This window comes from Rhamphochromis longiceps, linkage group LG7 (assembly GCF_057381845.1).
Source record: "Rhamphochromis longiceps isolate RC_006_pf linkage group LG7, R_longiceps_female_GT1.1, whole genome shotgun sequence".
NCBI classification, from domain to species: Eukaryota; Metazoa; Chordata; class Actinopteri; order Cichliformes; family Cichlidae; genus Rhamphochromis; species Rhamphochromis longiceps.
The window spans coordinates 17906056-17923675 of record NC_140563.1 but is presented as its reverse complement, the minus strand read 5'-3'; the positions used below and the strand labels follow the sequence as shown (position 1 = coordinate 17923675).

General features: G+C 42.2%; 1 protein-coding gene across 3 annotated transcripts in view; it reads right to left on the bottom strand.

The window, feature by feature from the left end:
- Positions 1 to 3814: 3814 nt before the first annotated feature.
- The window catches only part of LOC146665150 (PDZ domain-containing RING finger protein 4), a 123373-nt gene continuing 109567 nt past the window's right edge, over positions 3815 to 17620 (bottom strand). For all 3 annotated transcript variants that reach the window (XM_085412661.1, XM_085412663.1, XM_085412662.1), the window contains 5 exons: positions 13611 to 13709; positions 10844 to 10906; positions 8476 to 8577; positions 7535 to 7663; positions 3815 to 6739 (listed from right to left, as the gene is read on the bottom strand). In XM_085412661.1, coding sequence (XP_085268787.1) covers positions 5267 to 6739; positions 7535 to 7663; positions 8476 to 8577; positions 10844 to 10906; positions 13611 to 13709 — 1866 coding nt within the window. In that variant the 3' untranslated portion in view covers positions 3815 to 5266. The remainder of the gene's footprint in view (positions 6740 to 7534; positions 7664 to 8475; positions 8578 to 10843; positions 10907 to 13610; positions 13710 to 17620) is intronic.

Below are 17620 nucleotides of genomic sequence, written 5' to 3'. Positions count from 1 at the left end.
GTTGTTGTGTTTGCACATCTCTGTTGCTTGTGGGGCTCGCACACAAGAATTTCACTCGCATGTGCTGTGCCAGTGTGCCTGCACATGTGATGTGACAATAAAAAGTGATTTGATTTGATTTGATTTGAAGTTGCTATCAATTTCCAAAGAGACATGTAGAGATGCGTGATCGGAGCCAATTAGCAGTTGTTTCTTGCCTCTGAGATTATCAGGGAGAGGGAGCACTGTAAAGTACAAAGCACCATCATGTGTCAAGTGGATCTGTACATCAATAAATATGGGCCTTCCTGGCTGAATAATGAGGGAGAATTTGTAGTTTTTGCTGTTCAGGGAATCCTAAAGGTTATCGGCAAACATTTATAACAGAGGCAATAACTTTGTGTGTGTGTGGGTGAGTGGGGGAGGGGGTGTCGAGGAGGAGATGAGCCACTGCTATCTGCTTGACATTTCAGTTGGTATGGGTATTTGAACTGCTGGTTGGCTCTGACAAATGCCATGGCTGTCACAGGCTCAGTTTTAATTACACCTGACTGGGTCTTTCAGGGGCTCAGGGATGAACTTAATTAGCTAGCAAGCACTTGGCTAGTTCTGGCACTGGTTGGTACAACCTACGCAGTTTCTTCTCTGGCTTTCCGTTGGCATTTTAATGGTCTTGGTCTATACAGGCTGGGAGAATTAACAAGCGAGAAGAGAGCAAATGGAGTCGAGGAAAAATGGAGTGAGTCTGATTTTCAACACCAAGTTAAATTTAATGTATGCTAGGTGTATAAATGGAGAGCTTTTAAGTGCCACTCGATATATTAAAAATTAAACTGCACTGACCATAGAGTACAAGCTAAAATCACCCAATGGGATACACCTTGGCATTATAAAACAGTATGTTCAGTAAATTCCATTAGGGGGGCTTTCCTAAGCCGTGTGTACTCTGGAAAATGGGAAGGTCAAGTCAGAAGTTTACCACTTTTTTCATATGTTGCTCATGTAGCCTTGAATTCACCAGACAATCCCCATCATTATTTTGGGATGGATGCTAACATGGACTGCACTGGGAAAGTCGACCAATCCAGCTGCCTCAGACATGAAACCTTTGCATAATTTCAGTAAGAAAGCTCTATATAATAGCTTGCAAAAATATGTTGTGTGGTTTCGGTGTTCCCATAATTCTGGGACAGTGTCTACTTCTTCCTCTTTCACCTGCTCCCTTTAGAGGTCACCACAGTTGGTCTGCCTGAAGCAATGTGTTAAGTACATCTTGTCACCTTCCCTTTCTGTCACAAATCACCACTGACAGGTGTCTCCACTAACTCCATGCTGCCTGCACTCTCTGTCATTGCATTGGCCATGTATATGAACTTGCCTGCCTTCAGTTTTACAACCTGTCTCCTGCTCATTCACTCACATGTGTTTTGTCTTGCTTCTCCTGACTTTCATTCTTCCTTTCTCCAGGGCATACCTCCACCTCTCTTCCACCTGCTCCCTCCTCTCACTACAGGTAACAATGTCATCTGCAAAATGTCTGTGAAGGTTCTCCTTCATCCAGGTCAACGTAGTCTTCTTTCCAAGCTCCTTAGAGCAGCGGTCCCCAATCCCCGGGCCTCAGACCGGTACCGGTCCGTGAGTCGTTTGGTACCGGGCCGCGAGAGTTGAGGCTCAGGTGTGAAATGTATGGTTTTCCGGGTTTTTATCGGTTTTCAGCGTTATTTTGTTATCGTTTTTATCGTTAACTCTGTTTTCCTGGGTCTTTTCACGTGTGTTATGAATAAATCTTCTTTTTTTCGGTACCGGTACTAGTTTTATTTTGTTGTATTTATCCGCGACACCTTCTTTATTTATTTTTTTTCTTAAATGACATCAGAAACAGCAGTATGCGACATTACGTGATGGCAGAGCTTCAGTTCATCCTTTGTCATTTTTTTTTTTTTTTTTTTTTAATAAATAGGACAGGGGGAATGAATGAGAGAAAGAGGGGGAGAGAAAGAAAGAAAACCAAAGGGGAGAAGAGACGGTGAGAAGGGGGGGGAAGAGAGAGAAAAAAAAAAAAGAACTCCTGGGTCACCTGTATGGAGAAAAACAAAAAAACAAACAAAAAAAACAAACAGAGGAGACAGCAAACAACAAAGAGTAACATAATAATAGAGAAAACAAAGCACCATCACAATAAACTAGCTAGTCATAGATATCAATATTTACTAAATAATAAACGATATTGTGCAGCACGCAAGATAGACAGCGCACAGTGTGCTTTGAGGCAGCAGCCAAGAAAGCTTTAGTCTGCGTCTGTGAATACCCATGTGTGCATACCTGTGTGGATCAGCATGCTTGCATTCCAAAGGTTTCTCCATGTAATGATCTGCTAGGGAGTGTGGGGGGGCCACAGCCCCGTCCTCCAGGGTGTGAAGCGGGTATGGAGGAGATCAAAACTCCAGACATCCAGAGGCCCCCAGAACACAAGAGACCATGGAAGACCAACAGAGGGGCAGCCGCGCCACTGTTCCAGTAAGAGCTGAGGAGAGTCCCAGATGAGGGCTCGCCCAGCAGCCGCGGAGCAGAAGTCAGGGGGAGTTGCAGTGACGCGCCCGTGAGCTCCGCCAGCAGCCAGCTGTGCCTGAGTGACCGAGCCCCAGGCCGAGAGGCCGGGGGCACCCCACCTCCAAAGGGGCCCGAGCGAGCCCCAGGCCCCAGGCCCCGACAAGCGGCCGCTATCCGCGACACCTTAAAGGCCGGTCCGTGAAAATATTGTTGGGCATAAACTGGTCCGTGGCGCAAAAAAGGTTGGAGGACGCTGACTTAGACAATGTCATCTGCAAGCATCATAGTCCACAGATACTCCCGCCTGACGTCATCTGTCATCATGCAAACTAGAAGGGGGTGAGACCCTGATGTAAATCCACCCCGACTTAGAACTGATCTGTCAGTTCTACTACACAGCTCCCAACTGTCGCTGTCCTCATACATGTCCAGCACCACCTTCACATTCTTCTCTCCAACTCCTGGCTTCCTCATGTAGTACCACAGTTCCTCTCCACAGATCCTCACATGCTTTCTCAAGATCCACGACGACACTCCTTCTGAACTTCTCTCTGTGTAAATTAATTGTATTTCACTCATGGAATAGTTTACTTAAAAAAAAAAAAAATCAACAAGACTTCTCATATTTTTACCAGTTTCTTAAAATGGTTCTCAGTTAAATGAAAACAAAGTACAAACCAGTATTCGGGCAATATGGTATTCATGACACTTCAATTTCATCTATAGCACATGACAGATTGAGATAATGTAGACACCAGAGTATCCCAGTAGCTCTCCCTGTGCGTATGACAAGGCCATAGCGATGATTAAGTGGTTGGCACATTTTAATGAACACAAAGCCATTCAAGTGGAAGCAGATTTTAATTGAAATCTCCTTCTGTTTAATAACTTACCTTATTCACTGAGTCATGTTTCAGGAGATATAGAAGGTGAATGTGTGCTGAGTGAACAAGTAATTCTGTTTCACTTCACAAGGCTGCTCCGTGCCCTGGGGGTGGGCTTGCTGTACTTTCTGTCACAGTTCACTTTTCCTGCTTGCACCATTTCCCAACAACATCCACCTCTCTTCTTTATACACTTCCATGCACAATTATCACACAGAAATTGGACAATTCATTAGTATTATGTCAAGATTATGTTAGCAGTGTGTTAAGGTTCAGTGTTGTTCACCAGCATTTTTGTTTTTGGAAGTTTTTGGCACCAACTAAATTCAAATTTTCTTAATGAAAAAAAAAAAAAAAAAAACACAGTCCAGTGCAAAGTTATATAAAAACCCAATAATTTATTATCATTTCTTTTGCAAAGATCACCATTATAACACATTTTACCTGGCTACAAATGTTCCACCTACGCTTTACTTCAGACCATCAGACATCGACTTAAAACGTTACAGGACTTGGTTTTCAAAAATTTCAAATTTACAATACTTCACTTAAAAAGTATTCATTTGGATGGAGTTTACTATACACGTAACTGGACTATAAGACTTTTGATAAATGGCAACCCGTTTATCTCACCAGTTCTAAAATGCTGTGTTCTGAGTCCTGCTCAGTGGCAATCATCCTAACACCACTTTGATCTAACTGCAAATATGAATCAGAACTATTATACAATATATATGAATGTTTCCAGTTGTCAAAAACTCAAATCATACAATGTATGAATAAGTCTGAACAAAATATCTCTGTTGCAAAGATACACAGACAGTTTTGCGGTTGAAATCAAGTCGCCACAGAACTGGCAACTTGATCGCCGTTGATTCGTGTCTGGTTGTTAAGGCTATGCTGAGTTAAGGTGTATGTGGGAGAGTAAAAAGTACTGATATGTAAAAGCTATGGGAAGGTTCATCTGTTGTCATACATGTAGAAAATAAACCCACAAAATAAAACTGAATACAAAAATTTTACCCAAAGCTGCCAAACCAGACAAACAAAGCATATCAGGACATTTTTTTTAAATGTCCTCTTTACTAATGAATCAAAAGTATTTAAAAGTTTTAAGACATGTGATTCTGTGTCCAAAACTGTATTTCCCCACTAAACTGTTAGTGCAGCAGCTTTGATTTGTTCCCAATTTGTAGCTTTGTTGTTGAGGTTATAGAAACAACACGTGCTTTGCTGTAAAATGAGGTATCCAACTTTTTTAAAGATGTTTTTGCAAATTGCTGATAACAATTCAATTCAACGTGCAGCGCCAAATCTTTACCCCCTCCCACCTCCTCGTTTCCATGGGAATTGTCTTTAAAATTCAGGACAATGAGGAGTAACTATGTCCACGTCTCCTTTGCTTTGAATAGGAGACAAAGACTGCATACGTATACGTTAGTTTGTATTTATTTAAAAAAGTAAAAAGCAAATGACCGGCTGATGCTCCATTGGTAAGTGTGCATATTACATAAAAGAAAAAAAAGTCTCTTAGAACTGTCTTGAGTTAAGTGGTTACAACATAAATATGAAAATAGAATTGAAAAGATAAACATGTTTCGCGTAAAATAACAAAATAATTGTATTGTCATTGTATCATAGAAAAAATGCTTTTTCCCACAGAGTGATGTGAAAAAAACAATCTTGGAAAAACATCAAAATGTCATGATGCCGCTGATAAATTCTTTACAAAATGCTTTTTTTGGGTTACAAAGTGTGAAAAATATTCCTATTGTCCATGTAAAAATGCCACATTTAACGAGGCAAGTATGTCGTACCACATGGGGTAGAATGTGTGTGTTTGTTTTGTTTTTTTATACAGTAGTGACTGAAAGGAAGGCATTGTGTACCTTAGCTCCCTCTGGGGCCTTGGTACCATGAGTCATCAGCTCCTGGATTGTCATCCAGTTATCCAAGATCTTCTTGTTGCGTTTCTTCATCATCTTCTTGTGGCTGAGCTCTATGATGCTGACTTCCTTTCGACCCTCACTGCTGCTCTGAGGGTTCTCCCTCAAGCTCTCCAGCCGACTGCGCTGCATGAACTCTCGCCTCTTCCGCTGTTCTTTCGCTCTGACGAGGTGCTGCTTTCTTTCCTCTTTACTCCAGTACCTCCCCATCTTCATTTCACTCATTGCGTCGTCATCTGTCGTCATTCCCCCGCTGCGTTCCTCTTTAATCTTTAGGGCTCGCTCCTTCAGGATCTTGTCTCTCACAGGCCTCTTGGTGATGTAGCGGGTACCGTCACTACGGATCTTGACCTTCCACTCCATCTTGGGCTCTGTAATGGGCCTCTGAGGCTCTTTACAGACGCTAAGTAGACTGAGCTGGCTCTGAGCGTACTCTACAGCTGAGCGCTGTTGTATCAGCTGCATGTAGCTCTGGTAGTGGCGGGCGTGAGCTGGGATGTTGGTCTGCCTCTGCTGGGAACTGTGAGAAGGTGAGAAGTATGGATTTCGGGAAGCGCTTTGGTTTAGTTTCCCTCTGCTCTCTTCCTCAGCCTGAGGTGTTTGGTCTGACTCAGAAGGATTGCTGTGGTCAGGGCTGCTGCTCTTACCCAGGACTGGAGCGCGGCACGCTGGGATGGGGCTCAGGCTAAGAGAATGACCAGCAGCGAGGCCGCTGCAGAGGTTCCTCTGGTTTGTAAGACTAACCATTCTCTGGAGTGAGTGCTCCGGGGAGCGGTCCATTGCCAGAGGGGTGCTGCGTGAACTCTCTGCTGTGTTGTAGGCACTGGAGCTGTCCTTGTCCGATTTCTCTAGCCTCTCGTTAATGTCGGCCAGCTTACCCTTTGAGGGCTCACCGCGGTGAAAGCTTTGGATTTTGGTGGAGGGTGTAGAATGGCCCACTGAGGGAGACTGCTGACCCTTACGAAGTTTGTGGGCCTGCATGATGTTCTGACATTCAAGCTCGATGCTGCGCAGTTCCTCATTGAGCATACGCAGCTCGTGCTGTACCCCCGCCTGCTCCCCCATGCTGCACTCAATAGTGCTCCGGCGGCTGTAGAACAGGTCGTACTCGCCGCTGTTGCGTATTTGACATTTCAGTTCCAAGAGCTGCTGGAAGCGATCACCTTCTGCTTCATCGTCATCCTCATCCGTTTTGTCGTCTAGCCGCATGGAGCTGGTGGTAGAGTGCGTGTCCCGACTGTCTTTCAGGCACTGGGACAGACGTTTCTGGATATGTGCCATGACATTATGCTGCGAGTTCCCCATCCTGTCCTTTATGCTCAGTACATTGTCCTTATGATGAGGGAGTGTGGAACAAGTGGGCTTATCATCCTCTGTTCTCTGAAATAAGTTGAAGAGAATCAGCGTGAATTACTTCTAGATAGATAACAACTATGGGATATGCAGCTGTGTACAACATAAACATGCGTTGTACATGAATGTGCAACAGCTACGCTCTTTTTGAAAGCAAGGTAATTAAACCTAAATGTACAGACTTTCTGTTTGGTAATACAGAAACATGCTTATTCTGAATTTATTCTCTGATTTAATCATGGAGCGAGGGGAAAAAAAAAACAATAACAAAAAGTCACAAGAACTTTTTAAGAGTTCAAGAAGTGCATCCCTCTTCTGCATTCCCCTGAAGGAATACATATGTTGTTGTGCATAACTCTGTTAACCAGCTCTGTTACTTCAGGGATTGTCTCCTCTCTGCCATGTCTTTGAAGTCCCATTTATATGGATTTTTGAGGTATGCTATCCTCTCAGCAAAACAGAATTTTAAATCACGGTTACTAATGTTTGGAATTTAAATGGTTCAACGGTCCCCCTCCATAAATATTCATAATCGGAATTTAACGCTCACATTTCACAGGGAGAAGCTTGTTTTGACTCGGTTTTGCAAAGAAAGTTGATGAACAGTTTGTCTTATGATAGAAATGGCATCAAAGATAATATTGGCTGTGTATAATGATCTGTCGCAATGAGCTGTCCTTTTTTTTCTCCTTGCTGAGTTTTAGAAGCTTCGTTATACTGAACAGTGCAAACAAAGAGCTTCAGAATTTCTTACATGGAGATAAGCTTTTTCATTCACTTGCTCATTACTGGCAGGGTCAATATGTCTCGATGCTGTCTGACCTGTTCATTCTCCTTTTCCTCTTGTAAGGCAGCTAATTCCATTTCCTCTCTTTGCTGCTCCTCCAACATTTCCATCTTCAGTTGCTCCAGGAACTCGCTATGTTCATCATCCAGCCAGGCTTCTTCCAGCTATAGGTGAAGGAAGAAGGAAAGCATATGGTGAAGGAAAGGGTTTAGGCTAGTGGCTTAGTGACATTTTTGTTATCCTTTTTGGGTAATAACAAGCGTCATGATTCACATTTGACAGATATACAGTCCTCATCTTTTAAACATGGACTCTAATCGTAGAATCAGAACCACGTAACTTGATGGCCACCACTTTTAACCTGTTAGGCCGTATCATCCACATCATCCATCATCTGTTTGTACATCTGATGCAAACCAAATGGTATCCATATCTGATGACTTCAGATTTACTACTAAAATGCATTTAATTAAAGAGCCTAGTATTGCTTCCAGTTCCTCTGCACTGCGGCAGAGTCCTTCCACTTAGTTTGTCATCGGCCCTGGGCCTGAACTCACTCCACATTAGCATGCCATTAGCTTTTATGGCTTACCGTTGGAAGTCAATTACAGTGGCGCTACATAAAAATAAAACATGATGAGGTCTCAGTCGTGGCTTGCAGTAGGAGTGGTTACATGTGGTGGGAGGGCGTTGGTGGCTACACCAAACTGCTGAGGTCTTCTTTGAGCAAATACACAGTACAGTACAGTAAAAGCCTGAATTTGAAACCATACAGGTTATGTAAACTGTAGATTATGTCCAGACAGTTCAAAAGCAGCTGGGTTATCTTAGCTCCACGGTTGTTCTTTTGTAAGTCTTTGTCACTTCAAACTTAGTTTCTTTTCTTTTCCAAAGACAAGTCGAGGAAATTAGTTTTTACTATTTGACTTCAGTGCATAATAAGTCAGTGTGAGTTGAATGTGTGATTATTTCTCACCTGCATCTCAGGTCTGGCAACCAGCAGTATGATGTTCCTGCACTCGTCACTGGAGAGTGCAGCCATGGCTTCCTCCCTGTCCTGTACATCCTGGCCATTAATCTGAAGACGACAAACACGATTAAGACCATATTAGGTGAAACACAAACAAGCAAAAATTTCAACACAGGCACGAACACACAGGTTCATCGCTCTAATGCAAATGCCCTTAAGAAAAACAAAATGCCACACTGAAACACATTGGACAGTAGTGCCCTTTTCCTGGGCAAATTGTCAACCCTCTCTGTAATAAATCTGGACCCAGCAGCGATTATGAATGAGACACCGGCCGTGGGCTGACGGAGGTGTTGTGTCCACCAAAGCATCCAGCAGCATACATACATCTAGCCGTACAATTAACTGGCCACTGACAGGTGGCGTCCATCTTTTTGCAGGCAGAGTAATGGCCCTGTCACTAGTGGATAATAGTGCCAGAGTACCCGTCTGCCTCACAAACCTACGCACACCGCTTCCCTTTGTTCAAATCAGCCACACAACATGTACTGTTGAGACAATTAGACCAGTAGCACTCATGGATCCACTTCACATAGCTATTATAGGCCAGGCAGACTATTTCCGTCTCTCTCTTTCCCTCCCAAGATGGTCAAATATATATAAAAGAAACAGAGTCTGTACAACTTTCACTCACTTAGACAAGCTGTCTTATAATTTCTGTATAAAGTCTTCGGCTCTCCAGGCATCTTGAAGGAGTTTTAAAGCTCTTCTTTGGATGTTGACTGCCTTTTGTTTTATTCTTTGTTAAGATGATCCCACAGTGTCTCAATTATGCTGAGGTGGGGGATCTGAAGAGGCAAATTCACGACTAGAACAACAGTGTATTTTTTCTGTCCAGATATAGTTTTACTGCATTGGCAGCGTGTTTGGAATCACTGGCATCATTCCAAAAGACCGGTTGCTACTGATTTTCAGTTTACTTGTTCTGTAATTTGGTAAAGCCTCAGTCTTTTCTCCCTGTTTCCCATCTTTAACAATGGCTTCTTGACAGCCACCCTTCCACTGAGACCATTTCTGATGAGGCTTTAGCAAACAGTAGTTGGCTCAACCGGCACATCTCTTAGGTCCTTTGTCGGGTCTTTAATTAATTTTTTCCATTTCTCTAAAGAACACGACTTTCAGAAACTGTTTATCTGCTGTAGATCATTATTTTTAGCTCTCTCATTTCTTCTTTTGTCCCATATTTTTAAATGTATTTAAGGAAACGCCACCATGCTGAGATATGCTAAGTTTTTGGCTAACAGGTAAGAATGACCATGTTGCTGCAAAAATATTACTGTGTACTGTGCATTTAGTTATACATTCAACAAAGAAATTGGAACAAAAAGATGAAAATCCAAATTAAAATAGGTTCTTTGATAAGTTGTCTGCTATGTGCGGATACAACAGTTACTGTTTTATGCTGCTATAATATGCCCAGCGATGTCAGGAGAGAAATTTCAGGGGTGAAAATAAGTGAAAAAGCAGTCAATGTCCAAAGAAAAACTTTGAAAGATCTTGAGAAAGTGTAAAGAACTATTGCTCAAGACCACTTTAAAAAAGTATGGCTCCTTGGAAGCAAAATATGTATGTTGGAAGCATGTTTTTTTTGCCTGGTGTTCAAGACAGACAAGTGAAAAAAAAGATGAAATTGTCTTTATACAAGGGTGCAGGTTTAACTCTCTGGGATGAGCAGCTAATCCATAAAGCTAATGCAGAGCCCTGGGTTCCATCTGTTCCATCACAATAAAGGGAAGACAGCCCCAAAATTGCTTCCATACAGACACAGATTATTGGTAAAACATACAAGTCCAAAATTCTGGAGGTGGTATCTCAGATGTTTTCAGTTTGTTTTATGGCAACCATGAATCCATTAACACTGGCTTAACAAGCTATTATGAAGCTATTATGGTGACAAACACTGTAATCGCATACCTATCCCACAGAAACAACACGATCCAACCCAGAGCTCTAACAAACGTCGGTCCTTGTCAGTAGCCATTCCAAATCTCAAGCCTGGATATCTAGCTAGGGGCTAATAGCAGTTACTGCCTCTCAGCTATCCCACAGGAGGCATCAGCACAGTGTCACTCCCAACCAGAACTCTTAAAAAACCCTGCTGGTGCTGAGTCGGTAACTAAAACAGCCAGGGGGACATTTCTCCCTCTTTAACAGTCACAGCGGGTGCAAGTTCCCCCTTTAATGTGCTGCCATTAAAAATGAATGGGCTCTCTTGCTGGGAGACAGTGGTTGAGTGTGACAAAATAGAAGAAGAATTTTATTTTGAACCTAATAAAAGCCAGTGTGGAGGTGACCAGCGAGTGCTTTACTGCACCTGTAAAATGCGATCCCCCTCCCGGATTCGTCCATCTCTGGCAGCGATGCTGTTTGGATTTATCTGTGAAGGTGGAGAAGGCACAAAATTATACATGAAACACTTTCAATCTTCATTCGAGAGAGTCTAGATGTGGCTGGAAGTATTGTGTGATAGCTGTCCAGACCATTCCCGACCATTTTATGTGTTCCTTTTATTGTTTCCTGAAAGCCTGAGGAAGAAGCTAAATCATCACCTTTATCATCCAAGACATCGATTGCACCTGCCTCAGTTATTATTTTTTTGACAACTTGATAAAAAACAAGTCTCTGCATATAGCATCTCCAGCCCGTAACTCAACTCCAGTACATCGTGCACCTGCTCCTCATGTAACTAATGCTAGTCAACAAGAGGGCAGAGCACTCTTTCATTGACCAATCAATCGGCATCTGGGGCCATTCGTTTCACTTTTTCCTATCAGATAAGATCTCGGCAGACAAGGAGGTGTTCAAGCACTCCATCTTCATGATAGTTCACTCCTACACAGAGGGCCGCTCATTAGACTGGGACAGAAGTCCCCAGGCAGGAATTAGTGAAGGGCTGGAGGAAAAAGAGGAAATTGAAGGTAATTTCTCAGCAGTCAAGGAGAGAACTTCAGATCGTGAATAACTTACAACCGTTTACGTGTTGAAGATGACATTGTTAGTGGCAAAACCGCTGTTTACGGAATGAGTTTCTTAGCTTTGCCTCTTAGCTTTATTCTTTTTTGTACGTTTGTTTCCTTTTTTAACTGTTTTTGAACTGTGAGAGGAAAAAGGGCAAGAGGCTCTGGCAGAGCAGTAAAGAAACAGCAGGTGAACTGAAAAGTCTAGAGAATCAGCCACATGTATTCACCCACTGTGCTATGAGACAGTAAAATGGAAAATGGCCATTCAACAATCTAAATTTGGAAAATTCTACTTGTTTTAAAATAACCTTGTATTCTTCCCCCACTCAACTCCCAGTGCAGCCAGCATACAGTGACATTCAGACATCTCATGTAAATGCAGTGCACTCCTCTTAGCCCTACTTTTTATAGAGTAAACACTTAAAGATGCTGCCAGGAGCCAGCGACCACAGTGATTTATATTCTACTCAGCTCTCAAAGAGAACACCTTGCATGGTCCAAGTCGACTTCAAACGAATTTGAAAGTTGAGGAGAGCGGAGAATGGCATTTTCTATGCTTCCAACAAGTGGGAGAAAAATAGTCTCTCTCTTTACATGTATGCCAGTGCCTGCTTGTTGTCAGCTGCACTGAGACTGGATGAACAACAAAGACAAGACCTGAAAGCACTTCTGTGTTTTTTTTCTTCTTCCTCTTTTTTGTTGTTGTTTGCTGTCTTGGCATTCATTTTGTTTCTGGTGAACTGACAGTATGATCACGCACACACAGATCAATGCTAAACTGTTCAGTAATGTCAGATTTGATAAAAAGAATTCAATTTTAAAACTTCACCAAATAAAGAAATTGTTGTTTCTTACATTGAAGATGAATATTAAATTTTGTGTGAGATTTTTCATTAGACATTTCATCAAAGTACTGATGAGGGAAGATACTTAATATTTAAGTGTTAGAATATGTATATACTGGAGTATGCTAGAAATATCATCTTTCAAATGGTTAGCAGCCCTAAATCTGGTTGCTGGATTAAAAATGGCTGTCAGGAAGAAGATACAGGATACATAGTGTCTCATTCATTACAGATTTTGGATCCTTACTCTCATCCGTCTGCTGTGCTGTATTGACTACATGAACTAACACAACACAAGGGCCAGTAGAGTTTTTACTTGGCATGACTGAAAAGGTCCAATGACTACAATGCTGTTCCCTGTCAGCTTCTCTCTCTCAGTCTAGATTTGTGCAGCCTTTATCGCACTCACGGCATCCAAACGAGCTGTCGTCACCTTGGTTAATGTCATCGTCACCTGTGTCATCAGCTCGAAATGATAATTTTTTATGTTTGTGTTTACAGATGTCACCACATAAAAGAAAGATCTCCAGTCTCTTCTTCACACTGAGGAATGCAGATTGTTAAGTTAAACACTAAGTTATGATTGTGTTGAAACAGGACAAATTTGGATTGCTGCATCTCATATTCTGTCTGATTTTGCTAGCGTTGGTGCCTCGACACACCATCTGTAACCGTTTTGGACACAGAGGGTTAGCAGGCCGGTTTGAAAGACTGATAGAGCACGCAGGTTAGAGGGGTGGCTGTGGAATACATGGCAGGTCTATCAGGCAGGAGACTGCAGTTCGTGACTTGTTTTAGAGCTTTGTGTCCTGAGCTCCGTTTTCCCTTCCCCTGCTGCTTAGCTTGAGACATCGAAAACTTCACGATTGGGGTGAGGAAACTGCCTTTGTTTAAAAATGACTGAAAAATGACACTTTGACAGCACATTTAAATTTGATCCCAGAGGGTACTTAAAAAGCATCCCAGTGTGACGAGTGGAAGCGAGACCCTTCCTACTACAGTCTATAAAATGGTTACATGTATATGACACACATGCCAAAGGACAGCTAGTGGGTATCTGTGAAACAAAAGGGCAGTAGTTGATGCCCAGAAATGAGCAGGTACTGATTCAGGGTTTTGTGTGATTGTGTACATGCCAGTGACACAAAACCTTTGAGCTTAGTGACTAATGTATGAAATTATGTATTCACAGTACTCACACTCAAGGTAATTGTTTGCAGATGTCTTGTATGAACGTCTTTATGTTATTTAAGTGCGGGGCAAGTTATCTACTCACCTCGCTAACATAGATGGCCACATCTTCTTCTTCATCTGTCCTGTAGCACAGAGTTAGGCCCAGCTTCTCTTGGCTGTTGAGTCGACACAGTTCTACTTCCTAAGTGGAAAAGAACGGAAAAAAAGATCAAGAAGATGGAGTGATTTTACTAAAAGGTTTGGAGGGTCCAAGAGACAGACTCCTCTAACCTCTAACCTTTAAAGGAAGAAACACAAACTGAATGATGTAAATTCTAAACACTTAACGTAAAAGCACGAGCTTGGCAATGGCTACACAAACACAAAGAGGCTGTTCCACTGATGAGGTCCTTTAAGTTCAGCGCAAAATAAAACTATAAGATTTTTGAGTCTGGATTTCCAACTTTTCTGAGGTTTTTTAGTGTTTGATCATGAAAGACATTCTTGGCTCTGTGAGTTTGATCGGAGGGGCTTTGATAAATGTCAGAGGACTGAGTTTTTCTCTTTCAAGTCTCTGCTAAGTTATAAAATATTAGACTATAAATAAACTATATGCTAATGCCATCAGAAATACACACTTGCTACTAGAGCGGGGCGATATGGCCAAAAATATTTATCACGATATATATTTGAAAATTTGCGATAACGATATAACTGACGATATAATTGATGCGAGACAAATACAACTCCACATTACTAGCGCAAAAAGACAACCTATCATTTATTTTCACTTAAAAATTAAACAAGAAGCTGGTTTTTATGTACATTAAAGCTTTATAAAATGTAACAGTGCAAATGCAAATTCCTTGCTGAAAGTTTAACCAAAAGGCATTTCCAGTAGAAATGGGCTGACATATCCTGAGCATAACCATGTATAATATCCACTGAAGTTAAAAAGAGGTGCTTTGCAACATTAAACTGCAGTGTGCAGTACGCATTTTTCGGACCATAAGGTGCACGGGATTATAAGGCACATTAAGTGAAACAAAGCAGTCAGATAAATCAAACTTTATTAAACTCATTCTTCTTGCTTCCTCCACTTCTGTACCATTGATTCATTAATGTTGAATTCTCTGGCAGCTGCTCTATTCCCATGTTGTTGCAGTATATTAATGACTAACCTCGTATTGTGGATGGATTATCTCAGTTGTTCTCCTGACTGAAGTTTGGTCCTTTTACAGCATCCTGCCATGCGATTGCATTTGTCTCTAACCATGAGGAACCTTCACGTTAACTTTTATAAGTGGAAAAGTGTTAGTGTTTGTCCTCCAGCTTCACTGTGTATGTTATGCTAACATAGCTGTGTTGCTAGCGATCACGTAGCACATCATATACCAGCTAGCCCAACTTCAGTAACCCTACAAACGTCACTGCTGTTTAGTTTCCTGTCTTCATTTATGTTGGAAGTGATAGCAGAGCTGTACGTTTGATTTTTTTCAGAAATCTCTCAGTCAGAACATGCTATATCATGCTTAGGTAACTAGCGAAACTAGCGAGCTAACTTCCGCTAGCTTCCTGCTAGCTTCTAACTCCGTTAAATGTAATACATTTTGTTTTCATGGATGCCTGGAAGTTAAACTTCATAGTTACACCTGGTAAAGCAGCAATGCTGATCGTTTTATTAAAGATGAAAGAATTTAGACAGTTTTTAATTCTTAGTGATGCTACAGTGTTGTTTGACCTGAAGCATACGGAGTTTAGGACCCAGATTACTCCCAGATTTAAGAGCATCTTAGTCCGACAAATACGACAATAACGACGGCCGCTTGCATGTTCTGCAAAAAAAATGTGCTTTGTCGTGTATCTGACGGACAAACACCAAACCAGTTCCACATCATGGAAGTTGCACCATTTTTACAAACCAATTCTGGTTCATCTGTTTCACTCAACAATCGGCCATGTGCGTATGAAAACAAAGGCACTGCGCATGCGCGTTTTACTCATATTCTATCGCGATATTTCATTTTCCTATCGTTGCCTAACATTATACCGGTATTACCGTGAACGGTATAATATGGCCCAGCCCTACTTGCTACAGTACTAAACTACTCCTCCGTGTCCTGTGGGGAGAGATAAACAAACTATTGACTAACAAATCAGTGGTCTGCAAATTTCCCAGGAGGCTCTTGGATTATAGCGTGGTACCCTGGTGAATACATGAATTATTCGTCTTTAATAAACACTAGTGGAAAAAAAGTAAAAATCGCACAAGTTCCCATCCTCGTTTTAGCTCCTCGTTTTGGTGGAGCTTCTTTTATTTTCTTCAGTTTCTAAACTCTTAAAACCACTTTGCACTCTGTTTCTTTTAGCCACTGTGCAGCCAAACACAGCGCAGCACAGGCCTACACTCCATCTTCAAATGCTCAAACATATCAAGGGTGTTGGAGGGAATCAAGTGTGAAATGGCCTCTCCTCCCAAGGTCTTCATTAGAGCAGCAAAACACTCTCAGCAGCAGGAACGAGGTGGTTGAGTGAAGGGGAGGATGGTGGGGGCCGAGAGAAATAAGGTGGCGGTGAGGATTCTGGTGGGGCTCAGAGGGGTCTCAGACAGAAACCGTGAGAGTCATTTCCTCTTTGACAAGGAGCAGGTTGGCTGGTTACACGTGTCAGATGTGGCGGACTTTCCAGAAGTGGATGGGTGGCTTTGGGGGAGGGGGGGTGGTTCTGGCCATGTTGGCATGAGATGAGGGAAAAAAGGGGGGGGAAAGGCCAATGGCTGCTGCTTCTGGCTACCCCTACTAAGCTGTTTTTGAGACCACACACACACTTCCTCACATACACACAAACAGACCTTTAGGCTAAATTCCCATTTTTTCCTGCCCCACTGCCACTCATTTCTTCCCACACGCCCGTATCTCAGCTTGTCACACACACGGTGACAGATCATTGACGTGTTTTTGGACCAGCAACCTGCTGCTGCTGGGGTACACAATCCCGTAGACTCACACACACACACAAGCAGTTCTCTGCGCACATCTTATGCTTACACCTACACATATTCTCAACAGAGCACACATTCGCACATGCAGAGACAAAGAGCTTAAGGAGATCTGCATCATCTGAGCTTTGTGATTTTTTTTTTCCAGCATCTCCATCTGAGTGGGAGTTTAGATCTTTAATTGAGTGCCTCAGAAGCTGCGGCGGCGCAAAATCCCGGCTGATGCGTTAGTAAACAACACAAAAGCAAGAAACTTTACCTGTAGATTACCTGAACAAAATAAACTGCAAAAATCAATCATTAGTTAAATTAAAAATGTTTCTAATGAGATATCATGCTATTGTTGGAGGAGATACTATTAAAGAAGCACGGCTCCAGAGGCAGTGGAGCAGTCATGGAGGTAATGGGGAGCCAAGGAGACAGTGCATATCTGGCATGCTAATATGATGTGTGAAATTGTGGGATATCTGTGGGAAATCACTAGCAGCGTCTCTGAGACATCTGCCTAAAAATAAACCACACAAATTAATTGCCGCGACTGAGGCGAAGCAGCAGCGTGAGCAGGTAATGCATCACCCCTATCTGGCTCCGTAAAACAAGCTTAAACTTACTTCTGACTAATTAATAGCTAGATATAGTGCTGCAAACCTGCGGCTAAATGATCAGAGAAAATAGATTGGCACCATTACTACATGGTGGATGAGGCATCAAATCTGTGCGTGTCTAATGATGTGACCCCATTTTATTTATCAGATGTTCTTTTTTGCCTATTTGTTTTAAGAATATATTGTTTGGAAAAAAAAAAACACCCACTCACTCTGAAGCTTCTGCAAAAGGAGGTTGACTCCTGAACCATCAAATGCATTCGGCAATCACTGCCTCTCGCTTCTCTTTTCATTTGTTTTTTTTCCTCTATTTTCCAGGCGAGCTCTCTGCCTCTCAGGAAGGAGATTGCAGCACGGGGACGAGGGCTGACAGTAAATTAATGACTGCGATGGCGTGATTAAGGAGAAGATTGCCACCAACCATCAAAGCACATTGGATGCTGTCATAATAATCGCACTTTTGATTACCAGTAATTGAAAAAGCAGCCAGAAATGTGCGGATGGCTACCG